The 27947-nt window shown below is 40.0% G+C and overlaps 1 protein-coding gene across 9 annotated transcripts in view; it reads left to right on the forward strand.

The window, feature by feature from the left end:
• DYNC1I1 (dynein cytoplasmic 1 intermediate chain 1) overlaps positions 1–27947 on the forward strand; it is a 200426-nt gene that overhangs the window by 25866 nt on the left and 146613 nt on the right. For 6 of the 9 annotated variants that reach the window (XM_074836069.1, XM_074836099.1, XM_074836118.1 and 3 more), the window contains exons 5-6: positions 14751–14810; positions 18940–19055. In XM_074836069.1, the coding sequence (XP_074692170.1) occupies positions 14751–14810; positions 18940–19055 (176 nt within the window). The remainder of the gene's footprint in view (positions 1–14750; positions 14811–18939; positions 19056–27947) is intronic. The other 3 variants (XM_074836109.1, XM_074836126.1, XM_074836134.1) reach the window with 1 other exon arrangement.

A 27947-nucleotide genomic window follows, 5' to 3' on the forward strand; every position in this document is an offset into this window, starting at 1 on the left:
CTCTCTTGGATCTTCTATCACTGGACATTGGTCATTCAGGATAATGTGCCTGCCCAACAGGCAGATAATAGGTCAAACAATAATTCATTCAGAAAAGTCATACAGCTTTTCTGTTGCACAGGAGGAAAAGCTGCATGGTCACAATGGTCCCTTCTGCCATACAATCTATAGACTAGCAGTGCTGCTATCCTGCAGGACCATTGTTCATTATCTCCAACACGATAGCTGGAGCAGCGTTGTCTTTTCCCTGATGCCATTCAGCTTATTAGGAGAAGGTGTGGGGTGGACTGTGTAATAGCACTAAATAATGGAACCATTTCTGTCCTGTGCAGCTCAGGTTTCTATGGGTTTTTTTGCTGCTTGATCTTTGGTAACACATTGCTATTTGTCATAGCCTTTTCACTAGGGATAACACTAGGTTTCAGGAGTGTTCCAGCTTCCCCCTGAGCCATGACAGCAACTGTAAGAATGAGCAGATATTAGATGAATAACAGTGCTAGAAACTACCGACAATTTTCTTTGAATGCTTTCAGTTGGACAGGAGAGCCAACTTTTTTTTTTTTTGGTAGTCTTGGGGATCAATTCTGGGTAGGCAGAGGTGCGTTATACTTTGATTCTGGAATATTTTACCATAACTGTGGGCTTAAGAAATAGGTTTGGTATGTGCCTCTCTTAGGTATCAGGCTGCTCTGAACAATTTTTTAGAGCCCTGTTGTTGCACAGTGAGCAACTTGCCTATCTCCACATTGCTTTGCACACCCCGCTTCACTTTTCTGATGGCTGTGTTGCTTGTGCTACACAGATAGGACAGGAAAATTACATCACAGATACCTAACTCTGGATAGATGGGTTATTGATTCACAAAGCTTTCTGTTACGATGTATTCAGACATGACTCATTTTCCACAAGACAATGTTGCAGGATCCCATGAAGATTCTCCTTGGAATAGAGTATACTTTGGTCTTTCAGGATAAGTATTTTTTTTTTTGTTTAGTATTTTGTAAACATTTTATTAATGCCCAGTGTCCTATTGCTGATGGTCAGCTTATAGACGTACACAACTGAAATGTAGATTTCAGTTAACTAGATTTGAGTAAATGTTGTGAAGAAAGGGGCTGAGGTAAAGGCATTTGCCAAGAGCTCCTGTGCTTAGTGTGTGGTGTGAAACACAAATTTGCCTCTTTGAGGCTATTAATATGGAGCTTCTTCATGATAACTATATGCATCTCAGCCCTCCCCATCTGCTTTAGTGTGCCAGAGGGGATGCTAGCTATTATAGTACAACTGTCATGAAACAGTGCCAGTGGAGAGACATGTTTTACTACTCAACATACCTTAGAAATTCATAAACCTCACCATCTCAGCCCTCAGCCATGAATGGCAGGTTTCTGTCATCTGAGGGAGTACCCAAGGGCAAACCTTGTACAGTGTTTCAGAGGCAGGCAATGCAATACCAGGTCTTGTGGGCTGAGCAGCTCTCTGGAAAAGCCCCAGTACCCTGTCATGGGTAGAGCCAGAGCACTAGGGTCCATCTGCGCTTTGCATGTCAGCTCAACATAAGATAGCAGAAATATATCTGTGCTGGAAGGATGTGCTCCTGTGCCTGAGTAGCTTCTATGTGCTAATACTAGCCTGCATTATTATGTATTCTTATATTACCCGCAGGGTGCGTTCAGCCTGGTGCATTGCACACTTGGAGGAGTGCCATTTGTAGACCAAGGTGTGATTTATCTGTGTGGCCCATTTTTTCGCTGTATCCTTCACTGCTCCTGTATGTTCCCAGCTAGCTTCATTACTCTACAATGGTACATTTGCCCAGTAGCATTCCATTTATTGTCGAGCTGGGTTGTGTGTGCATGCGTGCAGTGAAGTCCCATGCGTGTAGCACTTCCCTCTGTGCATTTTGTACTGGAACATGAGAATCCCATTAGGCTGTGTATAAGGTTTCCCACCTTCCATCTGCTCAGTAAACTGCACCAGGCTCAGCTGTCTTGGATGTGTAAAGGTTAATGGTTGCCTTTCTTTCTGCAACATCTTCATCTGTGCTCTTTTACTTTCTAACTTGACTATTTTGCTGCCCATACGCTTAAATACCTGAATATTTTGTGGGCTTCTGTAAAGACAAAGATGATAGGAAGCATTCTTCATCTTCTGGTAGCTTCTTTCAGAGGATGGTTACTTCAATGTGGTGTTTTATCTGCTGTAAAATAATGCAAGGTGGATTATTTTGTACTATTTCTCTCACAGTCCATTGGTTTTGGTGGGTTTGTCTGGCTACGGCTACTCATTCTGTATATTGTTCTTATTTGGATTAGGGCACTACATAATACTTAGTTTAAATGGTTCTTACCTGAATGATGTTGTCGTTCCATTGATATCACAGTTCTGAGATGTGTTTGATGGACTGAAATCGGTTAGCTTCCTTAAGTGTGTGAAGTTTGCTTGCAGTAAAGCAGGGTTAGTCCTTATTTAGATGAAGCTGTAAATATTTAATGAAAGTTCCAGTGAGAATGAGTTTGAGCATAGCATTAGGTAGCAAAGAAAAGAAAAAATAAAGGGAAATCGGCTTTCTCAAAGAGTTTTTGTAGCAGTAATATGCCATTTTTGTAGCAGTAATATGCCATAGAAGTTAGACCACTCTGGAGTCCTTATTGCCTCATCATCACTACAGTTTTTTATTTCTAGATAAAATACAGTACATCCTAGAAATAGAACAGCTGTCTGTAATGCTGGAGGACTTTCCTCTGAGGAGCAATATCACCTTTGGCTTTGGCTGTTGGCATAATTTTTTGTTTCCTATGTCAGTTCATCTTGCAGTTACTGTGACCTCTAACTGTGTTCCTAATTGTATTCCAGAAAATATAGTAGCAGCTCTCACAGCAGATTGGATGTCCTTACTGATAGAGAGTCAAGAGCATGTCTTCTTCTTTCTCATTCTGTTTTGAAGTTGGATGAAAATATTAGTCTGCATTCATGTATGTTTTCATCAGATGTGATTCCAAGTGGATTCCATCTACCATGGCCACTTTGAGCCATTTGGGTATATAAAGAAATACACTAGGGTATGTTTTGTTCCACTGTGTTGATGTCCACCCTCAGTTTGTATGGGCCCAGTACAGGGAGAAACAGATGTAATTCTAGTCCTTTTTCTCTGCAGCATATTATTTACTAATTTTTTAATAGTTATTAGGTGTTCTGCTTTATAATGCACTATCTAAACACACACATGAGACTTGTGTTAATCCTGTGTTGCTTCATGTCTGACTCTCAAAGACAAACATTTCTTGCTTCTTAGATATACAATCAAAAGGAAAGAGGTAGCTCTGGAGCATCTGGGCACTGAGTGAGTCAGAGCATGTCATTATTGTATTTGCCCTTTCACAGTTTTGTATTTCGTCTTGCTCACTGTCAGTCAAGTGAAAAAAAAAAAAAGGCATCTCTAGTTAAGAAGTGTGTTCTTACCACATAATATTTAAAATCGCAACGATTTTGTTTTCTGATCTCTCATGAGTGTATCTAAATATCACCAAAGTCTTTAGGTTCTGTGCTTTTTAGGCTTTTTGCCTGAAAAATCAGACTTTGCAACTCAGCTTTTATTTTCACTGCTTTATTTTTAAACAGCTCCTTACCTAGTGCAGTAATATAACACATTAACAAGCTGAGGAAGGGGTATCAGAATGCCATTCTCCCCTTTAAATATCTGCTTTGCTATTTAATTAGATGGATAAAAGAAGGCAAAAAAAAAAAAGGTGGATCCTGGTCTCTATTTAATTTATACAGGAAGGTTGGATTATTGTAGTAGATCGTCTTTTACAGTCCATGCAGCGTATTTCCTATCTTTAGCTACAGAAAACATCTCTCATAGACATTAACAAAACCATGTTTCTATAAGATCTGCTAAAACCACTGCTAACATAACTGTATCGCCTAGGGCTTAGCTACTTTATCATTAAATAAATACATTTGACAGGTTCTGTGCAATGACACTGTTTCATCATTGCTGCTCAGCTTTGCATTACCAGCATTTCATTGTGTTACCATGTTCACAAATGATAGGGATCCTTCCTCAGTTGCAACCAGTACAAGTGGGCCTGTGTTGTATTGCCTCGGGAGTAGCAGCTGTAATGGTTATTAGTAGCAGATATTTTTTTTTATGGTGTTTTTTTAAGATCGGTTTATATGTACAAAATGGCTTTTAAATGGCTGTTTTAGTGGCATACGTATTTCATAAATGGGCTGAGCCAAAGGGAAGCACGGAACAATGTAAAGACTCTGAGGGAGCTACAGGAAAGACCGAGGGAAAATAACTACTTTATGGTGACCTTTGCTTGAATGGTGTTTTATTCAGAAAAAGAAGGATTGTAATCCTAGGGACTGTTGTGTAGTGCAGAAATGAGTCTTTTACAGCTCATTTCTGCACCACAGAGTGCAGAGACTACAGAGAGTCAAGAGAACCATTTGCTTGGTGGCTAGAGGCAAATGGGATAACCTGTGAGATACTGGCATTACCGCTCTGTTTTGGTGGCTTTGGGCTTGATATGGGATGTTTGCCATTACATGGTAAGGCAGAAATACACTCCCCAGCTGTTAATTTTTTTCCCATATAATTTACCATGACATCATTGTGCCCTCTTGGCACACGTGTTTTATCTTGCGGTTTTCAACAGTGTTAGAGGCCAAATTGTCCTTAAGCTCTCTTGACCTGAATCGTGCTGGCATCGTGAAGGAGTTGACAGTGTCAGCCTCCTCCCCTTGCCCAGGGAGACCCTGGCTACCTCAAGCTATCTTTGCCCTAGAAGCTCTGCTGATTTTTAAAGCGATGCTGCAAATCTCTCATGCTTCCCACTCCCAATCCATTTACAGGACAGTAACAGGGCTGGCTGGTCGTCCTTCCACAAGCATGGGCTGCTCAGTATGAGTGGCTGCATTGAGCTGCTTGCACACATCATGGTTTGCCCTGCATAGGTTGATATACAAGGCTGGACAAAGGCGGGTTTCTTGCAGTCTTTTCCCTCCTTTTGTCCCTGCACAAGAACTACAATCCTTCTCCTTTATATTCAGTGTATATTTAGCCCTAGATATCTGTAGGCTCTTCCTGCCAATTTTTTTTTTTTGAGCCTATAAACATAAACAGACACCTTAGGGACTGATACTTGGCAGTTGCTTTCAAGTGTCTGTATATCTGACCTAGAAAGTAGGGAGTGTTTTTCAGTACGTGCCAGTTACAAAGTCAGAATGGTCCATATTAATTAGAATCATCTGCAATCCTTTTAGCATGTGAGCCTCTGGCATCATTAAGGATTTTCATGCTTTCATTCCTAAAGGATGGATAGAGTTCAGTCCTCCAGATCTTTGATTATTTTTCTCATTAGCAAGCATCTCCATGCTATAAATTAAAGGAGAAGGAAAGATTGCCATTCCCAGGGTGCTTCATAAAATGCCTTGGAAACCTGAGCTCCAGCTGCATCCAGAAGAAAATAATATTAATGTATAAAGCCCCACTTAACCATTTAGGTTATCAGCCCAGCTGTAGTTACTTCTCTGTAGTTATTTCCAGGCATATCATGCATATATTTAGTCAGACAATCAGATGATTTTAGGGACTAAAACACTAATCCTCTTAAAACAAAACAACTTACTTGCTAAGGCCAGCTCGGCTTAAACAGTTTCCTTGCACAGAATTTCATCTTGATTTAATTAAACTGTGTGAGATCACCTCCTATGTTAAACTGTTTAACATAGTTAAACTGATACAGTTTGTGAATGTAGATGTTTTCTCCTTCGCTAGCCTATTAACAAGCCGCTTAGAAAATCCCCATTCACAATTTTATGTTTAATCTGGAAAAATAAAAAGAGGCTCTGAATAGCTATTTCAGTAACTAATTTTTTAGGAATTTTCTTCAAATCTGTGAGATGGGAATTGCTGCCACTGGAAAGATATTGGTAAATCTCCAGATCATTTTTTTCTCTTTTTCAAGGAGTTTTGAAACAGTCTAAGGATCCCATATTAAATTTTTCATAAGCAGAACATTTTGGTGTTCCATTTAAAACTGAGTTTTATTCAGAAATTTTAGTTGTACTTATTTACTTTAATAATTCAAAATCAGAATATAATTTCTGAGCCAGTCTGTTAAAATTCAGATAGTTGGGTCATGAAAACTTTTAACATGTTGACTGTTGATGTGAAAAATTTTTGATAATTCTCATACAGTGAGCTTTTGCTTCAACCTAGTTGTAGCAAAAATCTCATCCCATTCTGGAATGATTTTGCTGTTTCTAGAACCAAATAAATTGTATAAAGGAAGGGAAACACCAACTCTTCTTCCAGCTAGTAGTTACTAGATTTTAGCACTGGAACAATAATGAAAATTTGCTGAAATCTTTCATCATTTTCTTCAGCTGAATAGTATCAGACCTAAAAATTGTAGGTCTTCGTGTTACTTCTTTGACTCCTCTGAAAGGCTATGAATTGTTTTTCCTAGATTTGACTAATAAATGTGACTTTGTCTTTTATGCGATTGTATCCAAAGCCCCTTGAAGTTTATGAGAAAACATCCCTTGTATGCATATCCATGGATCAGTGTCCTAACGTGAGTACTGAGGTTCCTTTAAAGCATCTGCAGGACCTGATAACATGTAAAACTTCCCCTGCCAAGTTCTTTCTTTACATTTGTGATCACTTGAGTTCTATTTTGTCTCATAGACTTACTCTGTGTATAAAAAACAAGATGAAAATACTGTTCTAAAAAAGAATTTTCAGGGTTTGCTACAAGAACAAAAGAACTTGTGCCTTCCCCCTCCTGAATGTGTTTTTTATTACTGCACTTTCAAAATGACCATTCATGCTATCCAGCACTTACAGTAAATCTGTGTCAGTTCATAGGCTCAGCAGAAGCTTCTAACTATTTGACCTTCTGTCCTCGCAGATCCAGCGCGCTGCTCACAGTGACCCTCCTGGTAAACCAACATTTGCAGACTAAGATTTCTGTAGCTGTAACATATAAATTGTGAGAATGACAAGGTTCATTACATTGCCAGGAGATTATAATGTAGACTTAAATCAAAGGACAGACTTTAAATATATCGAATTTAACTGTTGATTTAATTAGTGCAATTCTGTGAAATGGGAATCAACAAGGTGTTGGTCTTGTGATACGTTCTTACAATCAAAGGCATGCCAGAATTGTACATTCTGATTTAAAAATCAAGTGGATTTTTAGAATTATTAAATACATTACATAGCATAGCCTTGATTTAAAAAGAATTTTGAAATATACATGTTTTTAAAATATTATTTGTCTGTGATTTTTTATAAATATACCTTAAAAAAAAAGAAAAAAAAAAAGGAAAAAAAAAAGAAAAAAAAGAAAAAGGAAAAAAAATAAAAGAGCATTTTAAACTCATGCCCTTCTGAGAAGGGCTGTTATGGTTGCCAGGCAGCTGAAAGATAGAACTCTGCTCTCAGGGATGTCGTAGTTGCTCTTTTTATTGGTGAAGACTGGAAGTCAGAGGTGTCAGCCTGCTTGGAAGTGTAAATGCAAACCCAAGTATCTGGCTGTGCTCCAAGAGTGATGCCAAACTCCTTGTTTGCTGAATGTATTATGGCATTTTATTTTATGATTAGCAGCCCAGCTCCAAACACAGGAATGTGCAGTGAAGTCAGAGCATACTGCTCTACAAGTGTAAGTGAGCGTCTTCTTGTGAGGCACAAATCCTCCCTAACTGCTGATAGCCACCTTGCTTATAATGTGCTTCAGAAAACAAGTAGCACAAGGAAGGTATTATCTTTTTGCCAATCCTTTCAAAGTCGAACAGCTCTGCAAAACAGAGCACAGATGGCAGCAGAATAGTGGCTTAAATGCAAAGCATCAATTGAAGCGAGTGGTACTTTTCCATCTCTGAGTAGTGGCTTTGAATCTTCTTTTCTTGATGTATTTTGTTGTAGAGACACACTTTAAATATACAGCAATATCAGAAAGTGAAAATTGTAGTGGAGAAAATTATAAAAATCTGTAATGAAAGGAGTAAAACCTAACAGTTTATCTATACGCATTTGTATTTTTAAACATCTGCAGTAATTTCTCAGCAACAGTTTCTTAGTTCAGATTTTCTAATTAATCAACAACCAGTAGGAGCTTTGGAGAAACCAACACAACAAAGTAGGTAAAACTCTTTAAAATTTTATAGCTAAATAATTATGCAGCCTTTAATTAATACTGTCAATATAGGGACACTAAAAGAAAAAAAGTTTAGATGCACAATAGATTGCATATTGAAATTTCAAATAATACTGGATTGTAATTTGGTGGCAATGCTTGGTATCGTATTGAAAAAAATCATTTAAACACATTTTAAGCATTGTATTATACTAGTGATTTTAAAATAGGTCTCATATCTCACAGTTGTTGCATCCAGTATTTATAAGACTATATGAGTTGGGTGGAACCTGTTTTTCAGTATATTATCCATGTGCAGGTGCACAGGTCTTAATGTAAGCAATTCTGAAGCTTTTGGAAATTGTAATCCAAGGCTGTATTTTAAGCATGGGGCTCTTCCTTGCATCAAACGCAAAACCAAGAATCCTGCTGTTCTTTGCAGTCTTGGGCTTTTTGGTTCGCTCTTTTTTTCCTAACTCACTTCTTTTACTAGTTGCATTTGAAGTCAGAAGAAAAGAAAACAAGAAGCAGACTGAAGCTGGCAGGCTTTCAGGTAGCTCTCCTGTCAATGCAGATAGCCCCTTGGCTCTTCATCCGGTGCTAGTAGGAAGATGAAAGGGAGAGCACAGGATCACACAGCCAAGAGTGGCTGAGGTGGGAAGGCATTCCTTCTGCTCAGAGCAGGGTGAACTAGAGCAGGTTGCTCAGACTGTGTCCAGTTGGGTTTTGAGTCTCTGAAAGGATGGAGACTCCACCTTAAGGTCCCTGGTCAAGCTGTTCCAGTGTTTGACTACCCTCACAGTAAAGATGTTTTGTCTTATGTTTAAGTGGAATTTCCTTTTTTCAGTTTGTGTCCATTGCCTCTTGTCCTGTCACTGGGCACCACCAAGAAGAGTCTGGCTCCAACTTCTTTACTCACCTCCCAAGTCACCCATCCAAGTTAGTTGGCCTGTCCCCCCCAGATTCTTTGTGGACAACCACCGCTAAAACCTCTGCACAGTTGGAGTTGAAGTTGTGTGCTTGGAACTGCTGCACAGAGCAATCCCCTGTCTTTCTGTTCATATGCACAGGGCCCATGGTGACACATTTCACTGCTGGAGTGCTTCATTTAGTTGCCTGAAGATAGTGTAAATACCCATACCCACTGCAGTGTCAAGAACCCCTACTACCACAGATGGGTAAAATGAGACTAGTCACATTCACATCATTTTAGACTGTGGTAAGCAAAGGTGCTTTGAGACTTCATATGCTGCGGGTGACTGCATATGCTGTGGGTGAGGCCCTCCTTCATTTCTGGTCTCTCTGTTTCAGTTTAGTAATAATCTATGCTCTGCTTAATGGGATTGGCCTTTGATCTCTGAAAAACTCAAGTGCAGCTTAATCTGTGGAGTCACGGCACACTCCTTCACTGTATTTTAGGGTTAGGAGGGCATAGCTATTTCCCACACAAAGGGTCATTTTAGGACGTTGTTATTGCTGCGAGGGAAGATGCTGGGTTTGGAAACTGTCAGGTCTGATGGTGTTTCATTAGGGACACATATGGATATCTCAGTTCAGCAGATACCTTGGGACTCAGTACACTGTCAGTGCAGTTTTCTCCTGGTCTGGAAAGCACAACAGCCCTTGGTGACAGGACATGCCAGAATATGGTGTTTTCTTTCCTGCGGTTCTGCTTCAAGGTGTGATTTACAATGCTGCAAAGAGATTTCTACCCTGCAAGAGGCCCCTTGGGAAAGCGGGGTTTGCTGTTATTTTCTGTGAGTAGCCTTTTTCAAAAGCATGGATTTTCAGTCCTGGTTGCTCTTGAGCTGGGAAGGGAGGAGAAAAGTCATGCAGAACACATGTTCTGTAGCATCAGCAACATACGAGGGAGGACTTGATTTTAGCTTCAGGGAAGCAGAGTCAGAACTAAACTGACAGCATATAGCACACCAGTTGAATGAAAAGTGTTGGATTGGGGTGCTTACCAGAGCCAAGTTGTACTGCAATCTGTCCATGATTCCAGATATTAAATATCATTTTATGATTGTGATTTAATAAGTATATGTATTGGCACCTATGCCTTATATGTTTCGTATACTATCACTGAGGCCAGACCCAAAGTTGTTTTAATCAGCTGAGAAGTTGTCATGGATTCCAGACGGTTTTAGATGACAGACTCCATGCTTCATTAATGCATTCTGAGGTTGGGAACTTTCCAAAAGAGTTCAAATATTTTATTTTATTTTTAGTTTATTTATTTTAGTCTTTTCCACATTTTTAATCTACATAATTGACATTATGCAATCAGAATAAAATTTTCTGGAAGTAAGGTTCCACAGGGCTTCATAACAGATGGCAGAGTGCCTGGTTTTCCATGGTAATAATAATACAGAAAAGGGAGTGCTTCTGTTCAAATTCCTTTCACCTCCTACCTTACATTTTGAAATGGTCTCTGTCCTCTTAAAACTGTGCTCTGAGTATCTCCATAATGCTTTGGACATGAATTCAGAATAGAAAAATGTAACAAGTTGCTTTACCATCTGATCCTTTAATATACGTATGACATCTGGGTCTCTTCCTCCTGTTGGTTTCTTTCTCAGGTTATTCCCTTACTGACTGGGAAAAAAAGAATATGTATTGTATCAAAATTATCTGGTACTTTTTCAGTACTGAGAGCTGAAACGATACCAGCATTAATACTGTCCTAAATTCAAGGAAAAAAATGGATTATTGAGATCATAATACAGAGCAAATAGAGAATACTAAAATACACCTGTCTAAAGGAAGAGAGTGAAAGCAGATCAGTTTAAAGAGAGGTAATAACACTTGTACCTTGTCTAGTTAGTGCAAGGTCTGAAAGCCCTCATTCCCTTCATGCTGCTTTAGAGCAATCTGTTATTTGATAATAGTTGCAGCTTTTTATCCGACAATCAGCCAGGGGCAGCCGTTGTGCGCTGAATGTCTAAAAGAAGATTGATAGCAGGGCTATTGTTTGTCACTATGTGGGAGACTGATAGAGTAACCAGCTCTGAAACAATGTTGGGTATTTCAGATTAAAATAGTATCTGTGCTGTCCGGTGGGAACAGGCTGATCTGACTTAGTCCTGATCAGGCTGCTCATGCTCAGTGAGTTTTCAGGGACCCTTCCCATGCTGTGTGCACTCACAGGAGGAGGCTCAGCTCAGATGTTTTGCAGATTTGTGGAAGGACTGGAATGTGCAAGGGAGCACTACTTTTCCCTACTAGGTCTAATGCTCAAGTCCCTTTTCCACATGAAAATGTTAAGGTAAAATGTTTTATAGCTCTTCTACATAGACCTGTGCCAAAATCCACTGAATCTGTTTAGGGGGACTTTCACCAACTTGTGCTCTCTGAAAGGGTCCAGAGTGGGAGCATCTCTGCCTGACTCCTGACCTGCTAGTCAAGCAGTTCTCTTAGGCCATGCACTTGTCTTCAGGGTCTGTGACGTTACTCCCTCTGCCCCTGTCTTTGGGTGACTAGAAGTCCCAAAGCTAATTTCAGTTTTCGTTTATGAAGAACAAAGAAAAAAGGGGAACAGCCCTAATCCTTTTCTTCATAAAGAAATCTCTGGAGAAGGAACTCATGCACTAGATTTGAAAAAGATTGGCAACACTTTTTCTCGAGATCCAATGGCATTTCACAATCCTCACTGAGAACTGTCCACAGGAGAACAAGCATAATTGTGATGCTCATCCAAATGATCAAGGAATGTCATATGCTATGTCTGCTCATCACAAACAGATTAGCTTTAATTTCCTAGTCTGGATGACAGCACAGGCTATTCAACATCATCTTTGGGTTGCTAATCCTCATAGAATCTATTTACTTATTTTTTCAATGTTATTGCCATGGAAACTGGCTAAATTGCAGGTCCAGATTTCATCTTTACTGTTCACTCACTTTCATTTTGATCTGCAGACATTCTTCAGGTGCCAGGAAGAGGCAAAGGAAAAATCAATATTGTTCCTTGAAACGTATAGTCACTCCCTGAGCTCTCCAGCCTCCACTATGTGAGTGTAGCCACTCACATTCTGTGTCTCCTAGGGCGAGAGAACTGAAACCTGAAGATCTGCTACCTGCAGCCTTGTTTTCTTCAATAACATTGCTCAGCCAAGTTTGAGAGGACAACACAACAGATTGTTTCCTTATCTATTTTTCAAGCTTTTGCAAGTGGTAACACAGTGTTGCAGAGAGAACAATTACCATTTGAAGCACAAATCTGGGAAATGTTTTGCGGATGCACTAAAACTGTTGAAAACAGGTGTAATCAGGACTCGAGGAGAATTGCTATTAAAAGTACATGTCAGTGTCAAGAATGGTGAAGTCTCTGTCAGAATCCAGATAATGAAGTACTTAAGGGAAGAACATGTCTCCACTGCATGTGTTGTCTGCATGTAACAAATGATGGCCTGAACGATAGGTGTTGCTATTCTCATATTTTGGGGATTTGAGTGCTGTCTTGAGTGTGTGAGATCTTTAAATTTATTTTGTTTAGGTAAATGTGCCCTCTCTTGTAACCTGGTCTGGATTCTTAGAGGTGGAATGTAGGGGCTGTACCTCTTTAGAGACCTGTTGCAGCCTCTTGTTTTAATCAGATGATAATGGAGTTATTTCTGATGGAATAGTCTTTATCCCTTGGGAAATTTTGTAGGTTTGAAAGTGGATGGGGGCTGGGGGGGGGGGGGGATGGCGATGAAATGAGTTGTGTATGTTTTCTTTTAAGTGTTTGGAAAACCTGGATATGCATGTGTAAGTAGCCCCTAGGCAGCTATAAGATTAGAAACTGGCATTTACATAGCAAATCCTAATATACGCTACTGATTTTGGTGACGTTACAGGAGTAATTTTCACACAGATAGCATTTTTAATGGAATATCTATAATGCATTAGTCACTGATGCCTTTGCCTTCCATCAGGCATTCAAATCCTTATGTCCCCTTTCCACTATACTTGAGCTACAGTCAAGTTATAAGGAAAAAATCTTTATTACTGTATTGTTTTGTCTCTGACCCTTTTGTAATATAGTTTTATTTTGGAGAAGTCTTTCTGTATCACTGTACAGTCTTTCATGCCAATACACATCACTATGGATCATAAGTCGTCAAGGGGAGTAAGTGCCTTACATTGCATGGGAAAGCACCTTCGCATTACAACTCTTCATTCTTTTTGCACGTACAGGGTGTCGAGACTGATTCTCTTTCACTATGACATGACAAAGTGCAGCACATGCCCTTGTCTGTCTCTCCAGAGAGTGAGTTAACATTGGTAATAGAATGAGTGAGTTTACCAAGTACAGGAGGTAGCATAATTATATGGCTTTAGGAGATCTATTTCTAACTTAATAAGTTGTTAGTTTATGCGAGTGGTTCATAGAGGTAGAGGTTTCTATTGTTGCAGAAAGGCTTGTGTAAATTGAACATGGCTGGTTTTACGGCTGGTTTTGGCTGAACCTGGTAATATTATGTTCTCTGTATCCTCAAAATTTGTATTCAGAATAAATGAGTGGAGTTTTTAATTTTGAGGACTATCATTATCCAGCATGTCTGCAAGACTTGTTTGCTTTAGTGAAGGGGCACTTCCTTTTGCTTTAGCCTCTGCTAGTGAGGGCAATGCATAATCTAGTGTTCATACTACAGGAAAAGGTGCTCAGGAGCCACACTTGTATTCTTGATTCTATCATGGATTCTGACAGTTTTCTTGAATATGAGATGTGGCTTCCTGGGGGAGGAAAAATAAAGTAAAATCAAGAGCCAGGGAACGAGCGGGCACTTTAAAATGTTGGCCTCAATATGTCAGTTTTTGTGACTCCAGAAAGGCTCTGTGAGTGTTTGCAAAGTGTTGTAGAGATGTTAGCATGGCAAGTTCCACTGCAATGCCAGGAACAACATCTTCACTTCAGACCACACCTCTGGAGCATTCATGCATTTGGTGACAGTACCATATGCAGTCCATTAAGAGACTGTCATAGATCTGATTTCCCCAGATGTATCATTCCCCTCTTCCCCAGAAATTGTCTCGGAGGAAAAGAAGAAGGATTTGTTTATTTGTCCCAGATGCCCCCAGAATATGTCAGAGCTGGTGTCATGTGCCATTTTTTGGTATATGTGATGCTTGTGCCCAGACCACTGTTTTACAGGATGGCTTACCATCAGTCTCAGGAGTGTGTGAAGGGCTAGACCTTCCGTGGAGTTCATGGCAAGTGCTTAGTCCACCTTATCATAAAAACATGACTACAATAAACTGTGCCTGCAGATTTTACAAGTTATTGGGAATGCATCAACCATAGTTAAAGAGTTAGAAATCTTTCAGAAAAAGAAAAAAAAATGTTTCATTAACCAGTATCTGAAAGGAAACCCAGATTCTTCCCTTTGTTTACCAATAATATGTAATTTTAGTAAGTTGCCTGCCCTGTCACAGTTTGACATAAAAACCTTGTTTGACATACTGTGGCTGTCCCTTGCACTTGGAGGTTGAATGTACTACATAGAGCATGTAACTAATGAGATGGGGTTTTGTTCATCCTTTCAGTTAATTCTGTGTGTTCTTTTTCCCTCCCCCCTCTTTGTGCTGCACGGCTGATTACCACCCTAGGACCTTGCAATGGGACACAGACCCCTCAGTGCTGCAGCTCCAGTCTGACTCAGAACTTGGGTATATGTCAGCTCTTTTTGTTATTAATTTATCATTTCTTTGCAAGAATTATGTTGAAAATGCTTCCCAGTTGAGCTGGTTTTATGTGATTTTCATTTGCTTTGTCGACTCAAAAAGGCCATAATTTAAGTTACCGTTTTTTAGCTTCATCGGTAAGAAGCTTCAGCAAAGCCATCTTTGTGGAAAAAAACCAACTATTTAAAGAAGCTCATGAAAAGATAAGCTGCTGTTTCTGTTGCCCGAAACACAATACAAATAACTATTTCATTACAGATGAAATGTTATTATTGTGGCACTTAAATGTGCATGTACAGTTACATTAGCCTTGTTTGTACCTGTTGATTCAGACTTTTCTCTCTGAATCATTTGCAAGGTACTTTTTCCCCTCCTTCCTGTCTGCTATAGTTAGGTTGTTTCCACATGCAGTAACAATTTCCCCTTTTTCCTTTCCTTAGGAGCTGTGTGTGTGCTTATAATTATGCACTTAAGTGTGATCATAGTACAAGAGTAATTGTCATCTTAGTTGAGTTCAGGCCAATCAAGCATTTTTTAAATTCTACTAGAGCTAAAACTAATACTTTCTAGTTAAGGATAGAACATTAAGGCCAGGTTGGACGGGGCTTTGAGCAACCTGGTCTAGTGGAAGGTGTCCCTGCCCTTGGCAGGTGGGTTGGAACTAGATGATCTTTAAGGTCTCTTCCAACCTAAACCATTCCATGATTCTATGATTCTCTGCCCCAAGCATCTGAAAAAATTAGTTAATTTAAATAATTTAGAAATGCCTACCTGCAGAGATACTTAGGATAAACTGTTCCTCTAAAAAGGATAGGTAGCAGTTCCTCAAGTTCTTGAGCCATAGGCAAAATCAAATCTCTATGTTGAAGAAATTGCTCTACATATGAATTTATAGGCTTGCCTGTCTGAGTCTCCAGACAAGTGTCTTATGCTTTTACTAGTTCATGTGAAATTCATTCACCATTCTATAAGAAAAACAACAATTTCCCTTTAACTACTGATTGACAGTGCTCCCAGCTGCAGTTAGGGATGTTAGGGCTATTCACCAGGAAAGATCAGAAGGAGTGGAAAGTATCCAGAGAGCTTTCTAAACAGGGTTTCTCTATGACCAGAAGTGCTAGGATTATTTGTAATTTCCACCTGAGTATGGCTTCAAGTAGATCCAGGTTCTACAACTTTACCTGGACTGTACCAAAAGGGTAGAGTTTTTTGAGCTGTTTTAATATACAGAAACCTTTTGGAAATCTCAGCAGGCCTTTCCCAGAAGTTTGTATTAAAAGATGAGCATTCCCAAGAGCAAGGTTCCTCAAACGGCTGTGCAAGGCAAATTCCTTTATTTGACTTGTGAAAAGATAACTGTGTGTATAGCCACAAGACTTCAATCTTTTATGAGTGGTCAGTGCAAAGACAGAAAAGCACACCAAACAAAGATATACTCTGTAATGGAAGTCCTGTCTCTTTTGAAAGAAAACTGTCTTCAAACCCAAGGCTGAGTTAGAGAGAGGACCAGACTTTCTTCTGGTGTCATAAGACTAGATTAAAAAAAAAAAAAATCAATGCAAAAGAAATCCTGCAGTCAGCAACTAAATGATGTGTGTAGCGAAACACTTCTAGCAGATATATCTTCTGGCACCTATAGACAGAGGAATCAATTTTAATGGATGGATGGACTTAAGTTACTGTCCTCCTACTGACATCCTATAGGCAGTTTTGAAAGGAATATTTCAAAGCTTATGTGCTTTTTAAGATGAATATTCAGCAAAATGTAAATGATAAGAATTATCAGATGAAAAATGGGGATGAGAAAGCGATAAACAGTTTAGTGGTGCCCTAAAAAGAACTAGAGACTAGAACATTACAGTCCTTATTTGGTAGAGTCCAGATACTGAAAGAATGCTCCAGTTGTCCCTAAGTGCTTGGGACCAAGCCAATTTTAATTACACAAGAACCATTACAGGTTGCTTAACAGGGGCAAAAAAGAACTAAGAGACCACATTCCTTCAGATAAAGAAAGACCTCCCTGTCTTCAGCAGTAACTACCAGGATATGGGTGACACTAGACATTTGTAAAAGCACCAGCAATTCCTGAATTAGAAATGACTTAGGTGAAAAATTCCATGCATTCTCTCAGCACTGTGCTCTGGGATGTAGCTCACTTCTTGGTTAGCAGTCTACAAAGAGGTTAACCCAACTGGCGATTAAATCCAGCTCTCCATTAGGATTGATGTTCCCCATCCTTGGGCAGTTGAGGAGATAGGGAGTGACCTCATGTGAAACTGTTGTTAGAATTAGATGAGGTTCTAATTAGGCCCAGATTAGACACATAATTAGAGATTATACTTAACCAAGACCACTGTCAAGAAGCTCTTTCAATGCAGAAGGCTTAAGAATCTCAGTAAATGGAACCAGTAGCGTGGGGCAGCAGGGGACTGATTACACAGGAAAGTCTAACTGACCAAGTAGGCAACAGAGATTGTACATCTGGTGCTGAAGAAGGGAAAAGCACATTAAATTTTCCTGGGGTGATATATTTATTAAAGCTTGAATTTACACAAACTCTTAGTTTAAAGCAGCTACAAAAATGTAACACTGCTAAAACTTTCATTAGCTGAAGTATATCACAAGCTGTATAAGTTTTTCTGCCAACAGTAATGGTGTAGAAGTTTTTCTGTAGGATTTTCAGACAGTTGTAGTTTTTGTTCGTATTGGCTGTCACAGATAGTTGTAAGGAGGGAGACTTGTTAATTTTTCCTCTTTGAAAAGAAGAAAGACTCAGAGCTGTAACAACTAATTTCTGCTCTAGTGGTTTGTTACGTGATATGGCTGATTCATACTGATTATCTGCTGAATCTAATTGCATTCACCTTAATAATAACCCATCCAGTAAGATAGATCAGAAAAATATGTAGCTGATATAGCATTAACCAGCTGAAGAGTTCAGTAGATGTCATCCAATGATGACAATTTCCTTTTGAGACTCCCATTTCCTATCAGACATCAATCTTAATTGAAAGCCTAAACTATTGTAAATGAATTAGATCAAAACCCCTTTGACCTCTGTTCCTCTGACAATCTGGAAAATGGAGATGATATGGATAACGTGTATGAATTTTCTGCTTTTCCAAATTGCTCTCTCTAATGACATGGCAGTTCGGAAACATCATATTCATGAATTTATTTCCCATAAATGTATAAGTGTGCTTGCACTTGTTGATCTAGGCCTATTTAGTTGATTTGTTTATTATGTGAATATTATTTTCTCTGCTGAAAGCTGGCATTTTTTCCAGTAAAATACATGCAAGTAACCGTTTGCTTATTCTTCCCTCCCTACAGATAGTCAAATAATATTCAGGAAATAAATTGATTCCCCCCCACCACTGTTGAGTGAATTGTGTATGACTAAAAGTGTTCATAACCACGTTCAGCTATGTCTCTTCTATTTCCCTTAGCCACTTACAGTTAATTGGCTTTTCTGGTTTATTTCATATGGTTTATTAAAGTAAGGGAAGTAGTAGAAAAAGGCATCTATACTTGCCCTGTTCCAGCTCTGTCTTGGAGCTCCCCTCCAACCGCTGCATAAACCTACATCAATTCCACTACTAATGAATCCTGGAAGTGGAAGAAGGAGATTCTCCACTCCTTCTTTACAGAAATTACCCACCTTGCCGATTAAAGGCTCTATTATTGTTCTCAGTTCAATATCTGACAGTCCTAATCCAGCCTGGTTTACAGCCACTGTGCCCTTTCTACTCTTGGGTATCTCAGGCTGAGGATTAACTCTTTTGAGCAGGAAGAACACTATAGTAATGATGGCACAAAAGAGAATTTTGTTGCATGTTACGAGGGGCACAGGCAGGTCATTTCTCTCTCCCATTTACAGTCCCTCTCAGCAGCATGATCTGGAGGTTCAGTAACTACTTTATTACGGCAAATGGTTCCCAGGTTAATTCTCTTCACTGCAATTAGGGACTTCTCATGCATAGTGTATTGTGTTTCATCTTAGCAAACACTGAAGTATTTTTTTAATCCTGTTCATAAAAGCAAACACTCTTGTTCCTGCTACTGATTTACATTTAACATGACTAACTTTTTGATGTCATGTATTTCATCTTAGACGCAGACTGCACAAACTAGGGGTGTCAAAGATTACCCAGGTTGATTTCTTACCTCGGGAGGTGGTATCATACTCCAAGGAGACACAGACACCTCTTGCCACGCATCAATCTGAAGGTAAGATTTATTTTTTTCAAAAAACATTTTCACGGAAAATAAGTATTTGAGTAAGAGTTAAAGAATGTGAGAAAAATAATAGCAAATCATAACATAGCTACTTATCACGTATTTTCTCAAGCCAGGTATTGTCTATGTGATTAATGGCTGTTCTGGTGAGAATAATTATAATAATGACTTAAAATTCAGGTGGAACCAAACTACTTCTGCCTTACAATGGGTTGTGCTTAGATAGCAGCGAGAACGTATTTTCAAATAAATCATTATGAATATAAATAAAATAGTGCTTTATTCCATTTTTCTTGCTTTCTCAAGGAAGTTATTCATTCCATGCTTTGTAAAGAGGCAGTGACGGAAAGTTGCCCTATTTGGTTAGTGTGATTGTGTCCCCCTCCAGTAGGTGAATCTTGGGAGAAATTACAATTTAGCTCCATGTGCTGAAACAGGAGGCTTACACACTTTGATGTGGACAGTCCTGCTTTCTCTCTGCTGTATTATCTGTACTCATGGAGCTGTTCCTTAGCCGTTTGGCTTTCCTGGTGATAAGTAAATACGTGGAGTAGTTAGTAGGGGAGTGCTGATCTATCGGTTCCTTAGACTACACACTTGCCAGTGTTGTACTACAGAGCACTGATTGCAGGTCAGTTGAAACCATTTAAACTGAATGTAAAACTGTACATTAGCCTGATGTAATTTACACAGTATTACAAAGCAGGTGGAAGAAGAAAAACTGAAGACAGTCTTGACTGTAATTTTTGCTATTAACAATGAAGGATCAAGAAAAGTTCAACAATTGGGTGCTTTTCTGTAGCAGATAGTGTAGGACTTCACCAGGCTCCATACAGAAGAAGAAGATTCAAGTAGGTTGCAAAAGGTCTGTGAGTAAATCTGTCTAAATGTAAGTTACTGTCAGGGAAGATACAGTGATAAACATAGCCAGCTTTTTTCCTGCAACTGGGTTACCAGGTCTGCCTTTAAGAAACTAGAAATGAAAACTGCTGAGCTAGATTCTCAGATTCTACTTTCCCAGACCACAAGTTTACCCTAGTAATCTGTTGTCTGATATAGTGCCTAGAAGCATAAACACTCCTGTTGCTTGGATGCTGCTTCTTGAGCAGCATGTCCTGACAGCTCTACCTTCTCAGAGGGAGAGGCTGCCTCAGAAGCCTCCCTAGTTCAATCCAGCTCATCTCTGCTCAGTTCAATCCACCTCATCTCTCTAAGGGCTGCTGAAGCCTCAAGAAGATGGTGTTTGCCCCTGAGGCCTTGCCTTCCTGGTTTGAGACCATTGGGTGCTTAACCCTGGGGCGTTATCATGGAGTCATTGTTAGGTCAGATGGAGAGGATGTCCTTCCTCCCTGACACAGGGCCTTTATCCAATGCAAGAGCCTATGGATATGGGGAGTTGAAGACATGGCTTTGATGTGTTTACCTCTCTCAGGCCTGCAGCTCCAGCACTCATTAGCTGCCATGTCTTTCTGAACAGGCCAACTTCTCTTGAGGAAGCAACTTCCTCCAATAAGCTCTTCTTGCTTGTTTTCCAAGGAGCTCTTCAGCTATTACAAAATCCTTTTTTTTTTGGGTAGGACAATCTCCTACCCTTCAAGGGAAAAAAAAAAGAAGTGTGCTGCTGTGGGGCCTGGCAGTCAGGACAGCAAGCACAGGGGGCAACGTGGCTTGTCTTGGTTCTCCCACACGGAGGAAGCTCTTGTTCCTCACTTGTATGAAAGAAGATAAGTGCAAATATAAAAAGTCATGGCTTTTAAACTGCTTAGGCCAAACCTGTGATGGGAAGGGTCAAATGGTGGTGAGTGGTTTTGGTGACTGGATTAATTATCTTTCATATTCTCTGTGTCATCATAGTCAAGCAAAAAACATCAACAGAAGTGAAGTTTTAATATCACCTGATCATTTCCCTCAGATGTGGGGAGGAGAGAAAGTTAACTTATATTTCCTTTCCGATCTGCTGCTAGGGAATTCTCTGCACATAACTTGGACATGAATATGGCCCTGCATCAGTAATGGAGGGTCAGGAAAGTCTGGTTATTCCACTGAAATGGTATTTAATTGGAAACTCTCTAGCGGGCAAATAAGCTCTGTGATTTTGGTCTCCCAGGTCTGATGGAAATGACTTCTCAGGTTTTCAATCTCCCAACCCTTTTTATGAATGCTGAGCCCTTCATACTGTCACTCTAAACATGAACAGCAAACAGAGGGGAATTCCTCAAGAGAGCAGTTTCAAGAAGTCTTTATACTGTTCCTGTGCATTCATGTGATAAAATATAGCCATTATCTTTTCCAGATAAATTGTTCTGCCATTACTGTGGTTATGTGGTCAGTTATTCAGTATCTGAAGCCTTAGAGTTTGAGAAAAGAAGAGACCCCTTACTTACTTAGATGAGTCTGACTTCAGCTTTCAGAATTCACTCTTTCACTGTCTGCCTTGGACACTGGAAATGTCAAAATGCAGAATTTTAGGATTAGATTGTCACATGCTTGCTTCTGGTTTGGAAGACAACTAATGAAGGGTACAGCCAGTTGGAAAGATCTTGCCTGTATGATTAAGCCACCAAAAGAGGACTTCTGCAGCTTTTTTGAAATGTCAATACCAGGTTTTCTGCACAGTGCTTCTCTAGCAAGCAAGGAAGAAACTCTGAGGTACCTTAGACCTACTGCTGTTCTGGAGCTCAGTGGATGTAGGCCTTTCTGGTAATGGCTATTCCCCACCAAATCTTATAAAACTGGTAAAAGAAAGAATCATTGTGATAAGTACAGTGTGGTGCCAGAGAGCCAGATGCTATGAGCACTGAAGTCTCAGCCTGTCAGCTGCTATTTTTAGAAAAAATAATGTGGCATTATTCTTCACTCTACAAAAACAGATTAACTCCTCTTTTTGGAACAGGTAATTCGCTTTATTTCAGAGGAATAATGACATGTCATTTCCCCCACCCACTCTATTATTTAGGGAGATGTGTATATGCATCATTCAACCCTTTGATCACAAGTACCTAATTCTTTTGCTTTATTTAGGTCACAGTAAGCTTCAGCCTTTTCGTTTCTTTCTTGTAGGATGACTTTAAAAACACTCAGATCTTGGCTCCAGAGCCTGAGAAAAAAAGTGCTCTTTACTTTTCCCCTCCTCCTTCTATAAATGGACTTGAATTTAGGTATTCATAGGCATTGAGAGACATTTCACTTGTGCTGCTTTTTCCATTCTGGAGTTGATTAAGACCTAGACTATGCCAAATGTTTTCTGAGAGGTCTCTGGAACACATTCCTTCACTGTAGAGAGACTCTCACTGCCCCAGAATGGCAGCCCCATGTAGCCTTCAATGCGTGGACCATCCAAGGCACTGCAGAATTGCCCTTTGCTGAAGGCATACCTACGAGAAAGCAGCAACAGAAAAGCCATGGCGTGACCTCTGCCCAGGATGAATCCCTCACTGCTATACAGTGGTGGAAGGAGGTCTGTATGTCTGCCTGCAAGCTACCTTTTCAGGTAGGAAAACAGCCTGCACATTCAAGCTTTGCTGGGTGCCCGCCTAAGCTCTGGCCTACTGTTCTCCTGCTCTCCAATGGGCCAGGAGGTAAAATCTCAGTGAGGAAAACACTGTCCCTGCATTGAGAAGGGAGATAATCCTCTGATCTGGCTCTCCTCAAAAACAGGGGGGTAGCAAGGAGGTGAAGGTCTGTGAGCTCTCTGGCTTTGCTGGCCATTGTCAGGAATGTTGTTATTACTGTCATGAAGTAGAAACTACTTCTTCATCAATAGAATGAGATATTCTCACTTTTCTGTCTTGCCAGACTGTCACTGCAAATAGGTTAGTCTGAAATGCATTTCTGAAAAAGTAGATCCCATATACAGGGGAATAAGATCTGACTTTCTAGGACAATGGAGGTCCTATGTACTTCACCTGTTTATCGTCTTCAACAGATGGTTGTTCATGTGGGGAAAACACTCACCTCCTGAGCAGGATAACCTCATCCTATGTCACGAATGTTTGCCCAGTTCTGGCAAAGAATGCAGTTCAGGCCCGTGCTCCATCTGTTTATCTGCTGTATTCAAACTCTGAGGATATTTTGGCTATTAGGGAACAAGATAAAATAAGGTCTCTGCTCCATTTGGAAGTAGACTGGAATGAAGTGGCAAAATGGAGGTGAAAATTCAGAGGCTGGGTTGGCTTTTGCATCTCTCGGACAGTGTAATTCTCTGAAATAATGTTCCCAAAAGTTATCCTTTTGAAAGCACTGAGGGAGGAGAGGGGAATTCTGCTCACAGTCTAAGGTTCATGAAACCAAGACGCATGAGTTTAGGTATCTGTGTGTGATACCAGATATAAGTGACAACTATAGGGTGAACCAAAACTCTCTCTAGGTGCCATTGATGGCATTGACTAGTTTTTCACTGACTAGCTTGGTAGCAGAGCACTTCATGTAGGCATATTAATGTAGGTTTCTTATTATTGAATAAACTGTGTGTGGGTATACAATGGAAGATTGGTGAGGAGGATTGTAAACATGCTCAAGTGACTTGCAGCTGGAGTGCCAAAAAACACATATATCCCACTAATTGTTGCTTAGCTCTGTGTGCTTGACAGGTAGAATGTCTGCTCTTAGATAACATAGGCCTGTGAGAAACTCAGAGGCACCTTATCCTTGAGATTCCTGCCCTGCTGTGGGAAAGATCAAAGCACAGTGGAAAAGTATGCCTGTGAAAATCCTGGATATACCCAGGCAAAAGCAACAGGCCCAAGATCTTTTCTTTTTCCTTCTCCTTTCCCTTACTATCAAGGACTGAGCTTTGCAGTGCCTGCATCCCAACTTGTGTGCCTCTGCCCGGGTGTTGCTGCGGAGACCCCTTGAGTCGCGAGATAACGGAAATAAATTTACTCTTTGCATTTCATCCATGATTTTGTGGCTGTTCCTGCATCCTGCCTGTGCCAGCTCATACACTGCGTATGACTAAAAGTGTCACACACTGACACTGTGTGAGGATTGTGTCCTCTTTTGAGTTTCGGTAATCGGGTGAGGAGTTACCTGTGACTAAGACTGACAGGACCCAATGCTGTGAAAACAAGTCAGGCCTCTGGAAATTCCATGATAAAATCCATAGATGAAGTTATTTTTACTTTGATCATTAGAGGCTGAGATTTCCAGATTTAGTCAGTGTGGCACTCCGGCTATGTCTATCCCATGAGATAATGTGTAGCAGACATCTACAGCGTCTATAGCAAATTCTGCATCAAGGCCTGCTATGCCTTTTTGTGTCTGACTGCAGCTCAGCTCTAGCTTTGTGAATGAATGCTGTACTTAAGAAAACCCAGACCCAGAACTAAGCAAGATCATACTTGAGCTTTTGCCCAATCTGTCTAGAGCTCACGGATCAGAAGCTGGGGGTTAAGTTAAAGAGCTTACTTTGGGTTTTTCCTCCCAGAGAATCTTACAGCTCAGCTCCAGTCTGAAGAGGACAAGACAAGTGTGGACTGAAGAATAGCTTTGAAGCCTCATTTTAAGAGAAATTCAGATGCACATTTGTGCATCACCATGCATGCAACATATGTGTCAGGATAAATGAAAATGTGTGATGGAAAGGCATTGGACATAATTGGGGGGGGGGGGGGGGGGGGGGGGAAGCAGAGACCCTCTGTTGTAAACAAATGGTGGCCTTGGAAAGCAGAGCAGAACTGGGATGGAAATCACTACTAAAAAGAGGAGGCAACCTAAAGATGAATCAGTGTTAAAGCAGAAGTTCTGTTTTTAAACATTAGTTTAAAATTTAGTATTAACATTAGTTAAGCTAAAAAAAATTAGTTTAAACATTAGTTAAACTAAAAAAATATAGTTTAAACATTAGTATTAGTGCTAATGAACACTAATTTTGTAAGAAATATTATGGTCTATCCTAGACAGTATCATGTATCACTGAATGTTTTTAGTTAGCTATAAAAACCTAGTTTGCCTTTTCTTCCCAAACCTCAGTCCATCAGAGTCATACTGTGGATCTCAATAGCTGGCATAAACACTCTAATTCAAGACCGCTTTGTTTGATTAAATCAACAAAGCTTATTTTGTACTGTTGTACCAGACTGTACAAGATTGGATGAGACTAGAACGAAGCGGAGCAAAGATTTCAGGCATTGCACTGTATAACAGTCTTTCAATAATTCCCCTTTATGCCTGTCACAACTGCATCCCCTTTTCTAAATAACAAGATTTCAAAGGTGGAATATCTGTTTATTTATTTTATTTTAAATTGGGCATAAAAGTCTTTCAAAGGCATTCAGACAGCTCCCTCTGGTGGGAAAGCGATGTACCAACGCGTTGTGCCTAGGGGATGCTGGAAGTGAGGGAGGGACGCGGGTGTGACCTGCAGAAAAACGCTCCCCTGATCTTCTCTGAGGCAAGAATTATACTTAATAGAAGATGCTTGAGTTGTATGTCTGAAAAGCTGCGTGAATCTAAGTGCTGATGAAAGAAGTGTGAGAAGAGACCAAGCTATTATACAAAAAGTTGGAAAAAAAGAAAAAGATATTATCTAGAAATGGGGAAAAAAAAAAAGCCTTAAAAATTCAGTTATAGGTATTATGACAAAAATCCAGGGGAATAATACAGTAAAAAAACCAGCTGCAATCTCTCGTTCTTGCCAATCCCTTCTTGAAGTACAATTAGTAAAGTACAGTTTGTTAAAATACATACTCTCCAACACAGCCACATCAGGCAGGTTCCAGGTGTGGTGGGTTTGTATTCCATTCCTAGCAAGCTACAGACATTAGATGTATACCACTAAAGGCTTTCTTCATCAGCTGGGTCCTGATAATTTTATGTAGATTAGAATAAGGGCTTGACTTTGGAGGATGTGTTTCTGTGTTTTTTGTTGTGCAGAATAATGTATTTGACACTGACAAGAATTTCTTTTGGGAGGGAGAACGAAGAGGCTGCAGTCTGTGGTCATGTAGAGTTTGGTGTCTGAGGGCACGAGGAGACATCAAATGTCTAATCTCCTGAAATATGCAGCACACGTGGGCTAAAATGGGATTTCTGTAAGACAGTCCCACTCCATTTCTAAAAGGTGGCCTGCTACATCCACAGTCTACTGGTATATTTATCAGTGATCACTGCTGCAGTATTTGCTCCCATTCCCCATGTCTCCTCCGAGGTCCTCTCTAAAGACTTCTGGAGAATGGTTTTTCTTATGCTCAAGACAGTTTTCAGATAGCTTTCAGCAGAGAGCCCTCTTAATGCTAAACTGTTTTGAACAGGCAGATCTGAGAATTTATTAAGCATCAGTAATTCTCTGGGAATTATCTACTAAGAACTGACTTAACAGAGGGAAGATTGGCTCTGGTCACACACAGTAGGAGGTCTGAGGAAGGAAAACTCTTTAGGGATCTTAGACTTTGTCCCTGATCATTTCATTACACAGGGACAGAGTAATTTGACTCTTTGCAGCTCTTTCACAATCTTAACAAAATCCTGGGAAGGTCTCCTGAAAACCAGGCTGACATGCATGGGAGTTGCCTGCTCCAAAGTGGCCCAGGCCTTCTGCAGACCCCAATTTCACTTGCATGAGATACCTGTGCATTAAATGTAAGCCCAGGAAACATATGTAATAATTCTTTACAAGGTTGGAAGGAGAACAACAGACCTGCTACAGTTGTGCCTACACCTTCTCTAAACCATTCAGGCTCCAGAAGATGAGGAACAAACCAGAAAGGTTAACTGCCTTCTCAGTGAAATGAGGAACCAAGTTTTAGGCTGTGGCTGCCTCGAAGGGGACTGTTGTGCAACTGTCATTCTGTGCATGGAAAGAACGCTGCTTTAAAGCCTCTGCAGACAACATGGAGAAGGACCGTGCTGTACCTCCCCTCCTTGCAGATCCTGCTTGATCCTAATGGATGATCCTTGCTCTACGCTTTTGAGGAAGTGGATCCCATCCTCCCCCAAGAGATGGGAGGCTACTGTATCCTAAAATAAAACAAAAAATGTTGTAGTCAGCTGCCTTATGCAGAACCCAACCTGCTCCTTTAGTTGCAGTAGGAAATACATAATTGAATGAGATCCTGGTACATCTGGCATCACTTGGTGGAAAAACAAGTGCTCTGATGTTAGCAGCCCTGACTTCAAACTCCTATAACTAGCTGCAAGTCATCTCACAGTGCCTTTGACCCATCTTTGTGTCCTGACATCTGAAACTAGCAGTGATCCGTGAATTTAGAGAGAAGCCTTGTAACACCTGTATGCAAATTGAATCCTTTGTTGACTGGAAATGAAAACCTTCCTCTGAGTCTTTTCTCACTGGAAAAGGTCCTGGCCATGTTTTACACATGAACAACTGCCATATCGAGCTGATTTGTTACATGTTCCCCTCAAGCATCCAAATAGTTCTAAACTTATTTGCAAATATATGACTATCAGAATGTTACAATTGAGCTTTAACATGAGAACAAGAGGAAGCTATCCCACCAATGAACAGCACAATGATTTCCCCGGTCAGTGAAAAGACAGTGGCCAATTTCTCTTTATTTGCCATTTTCACATGTTCCTAGTTCTTACTTTACCATATGTATCATTTCAGTAGTATTTGAATATACTTTGAATTAACAATGTGTTGTACATATTAGAATGCTCAAATTAGAAGTTGTAGATATGAAAATGTAAAAAGGGAGAAAGTTGGGTTAACAGTGCTTCCAACAGAACAATGAAGACACAGCTTTTTGTTTTCTCGAGAAACAAAGCGTGCTTTTTCCTACCATCCTTCTAATTTCTTCTTTAGCCTAATGGATGATACCTATTCAGTATATACAAGAAAACTAATACTCAGCATCTTCTATTGCGTGTTTAGTAACCTTTCGCAAACTCTGGCTTTGTAATGTGGACCAATCTCCACTGGAA

This window comes from Strix aluco, chromosome 1 (assembly GCF_031877795.1).
Source record: "Strix aluco isolate bStrAlu1 chromosome 1, bStrAlu1.hap1, whole genome shotgun sequence".
Classification (NCBI taxonomy): domain Eukaryota; kingdom Metazoa; phylum Chordata; class Aves; order Strigiformes; family Strigidae; genus Strix; species Strix aluco.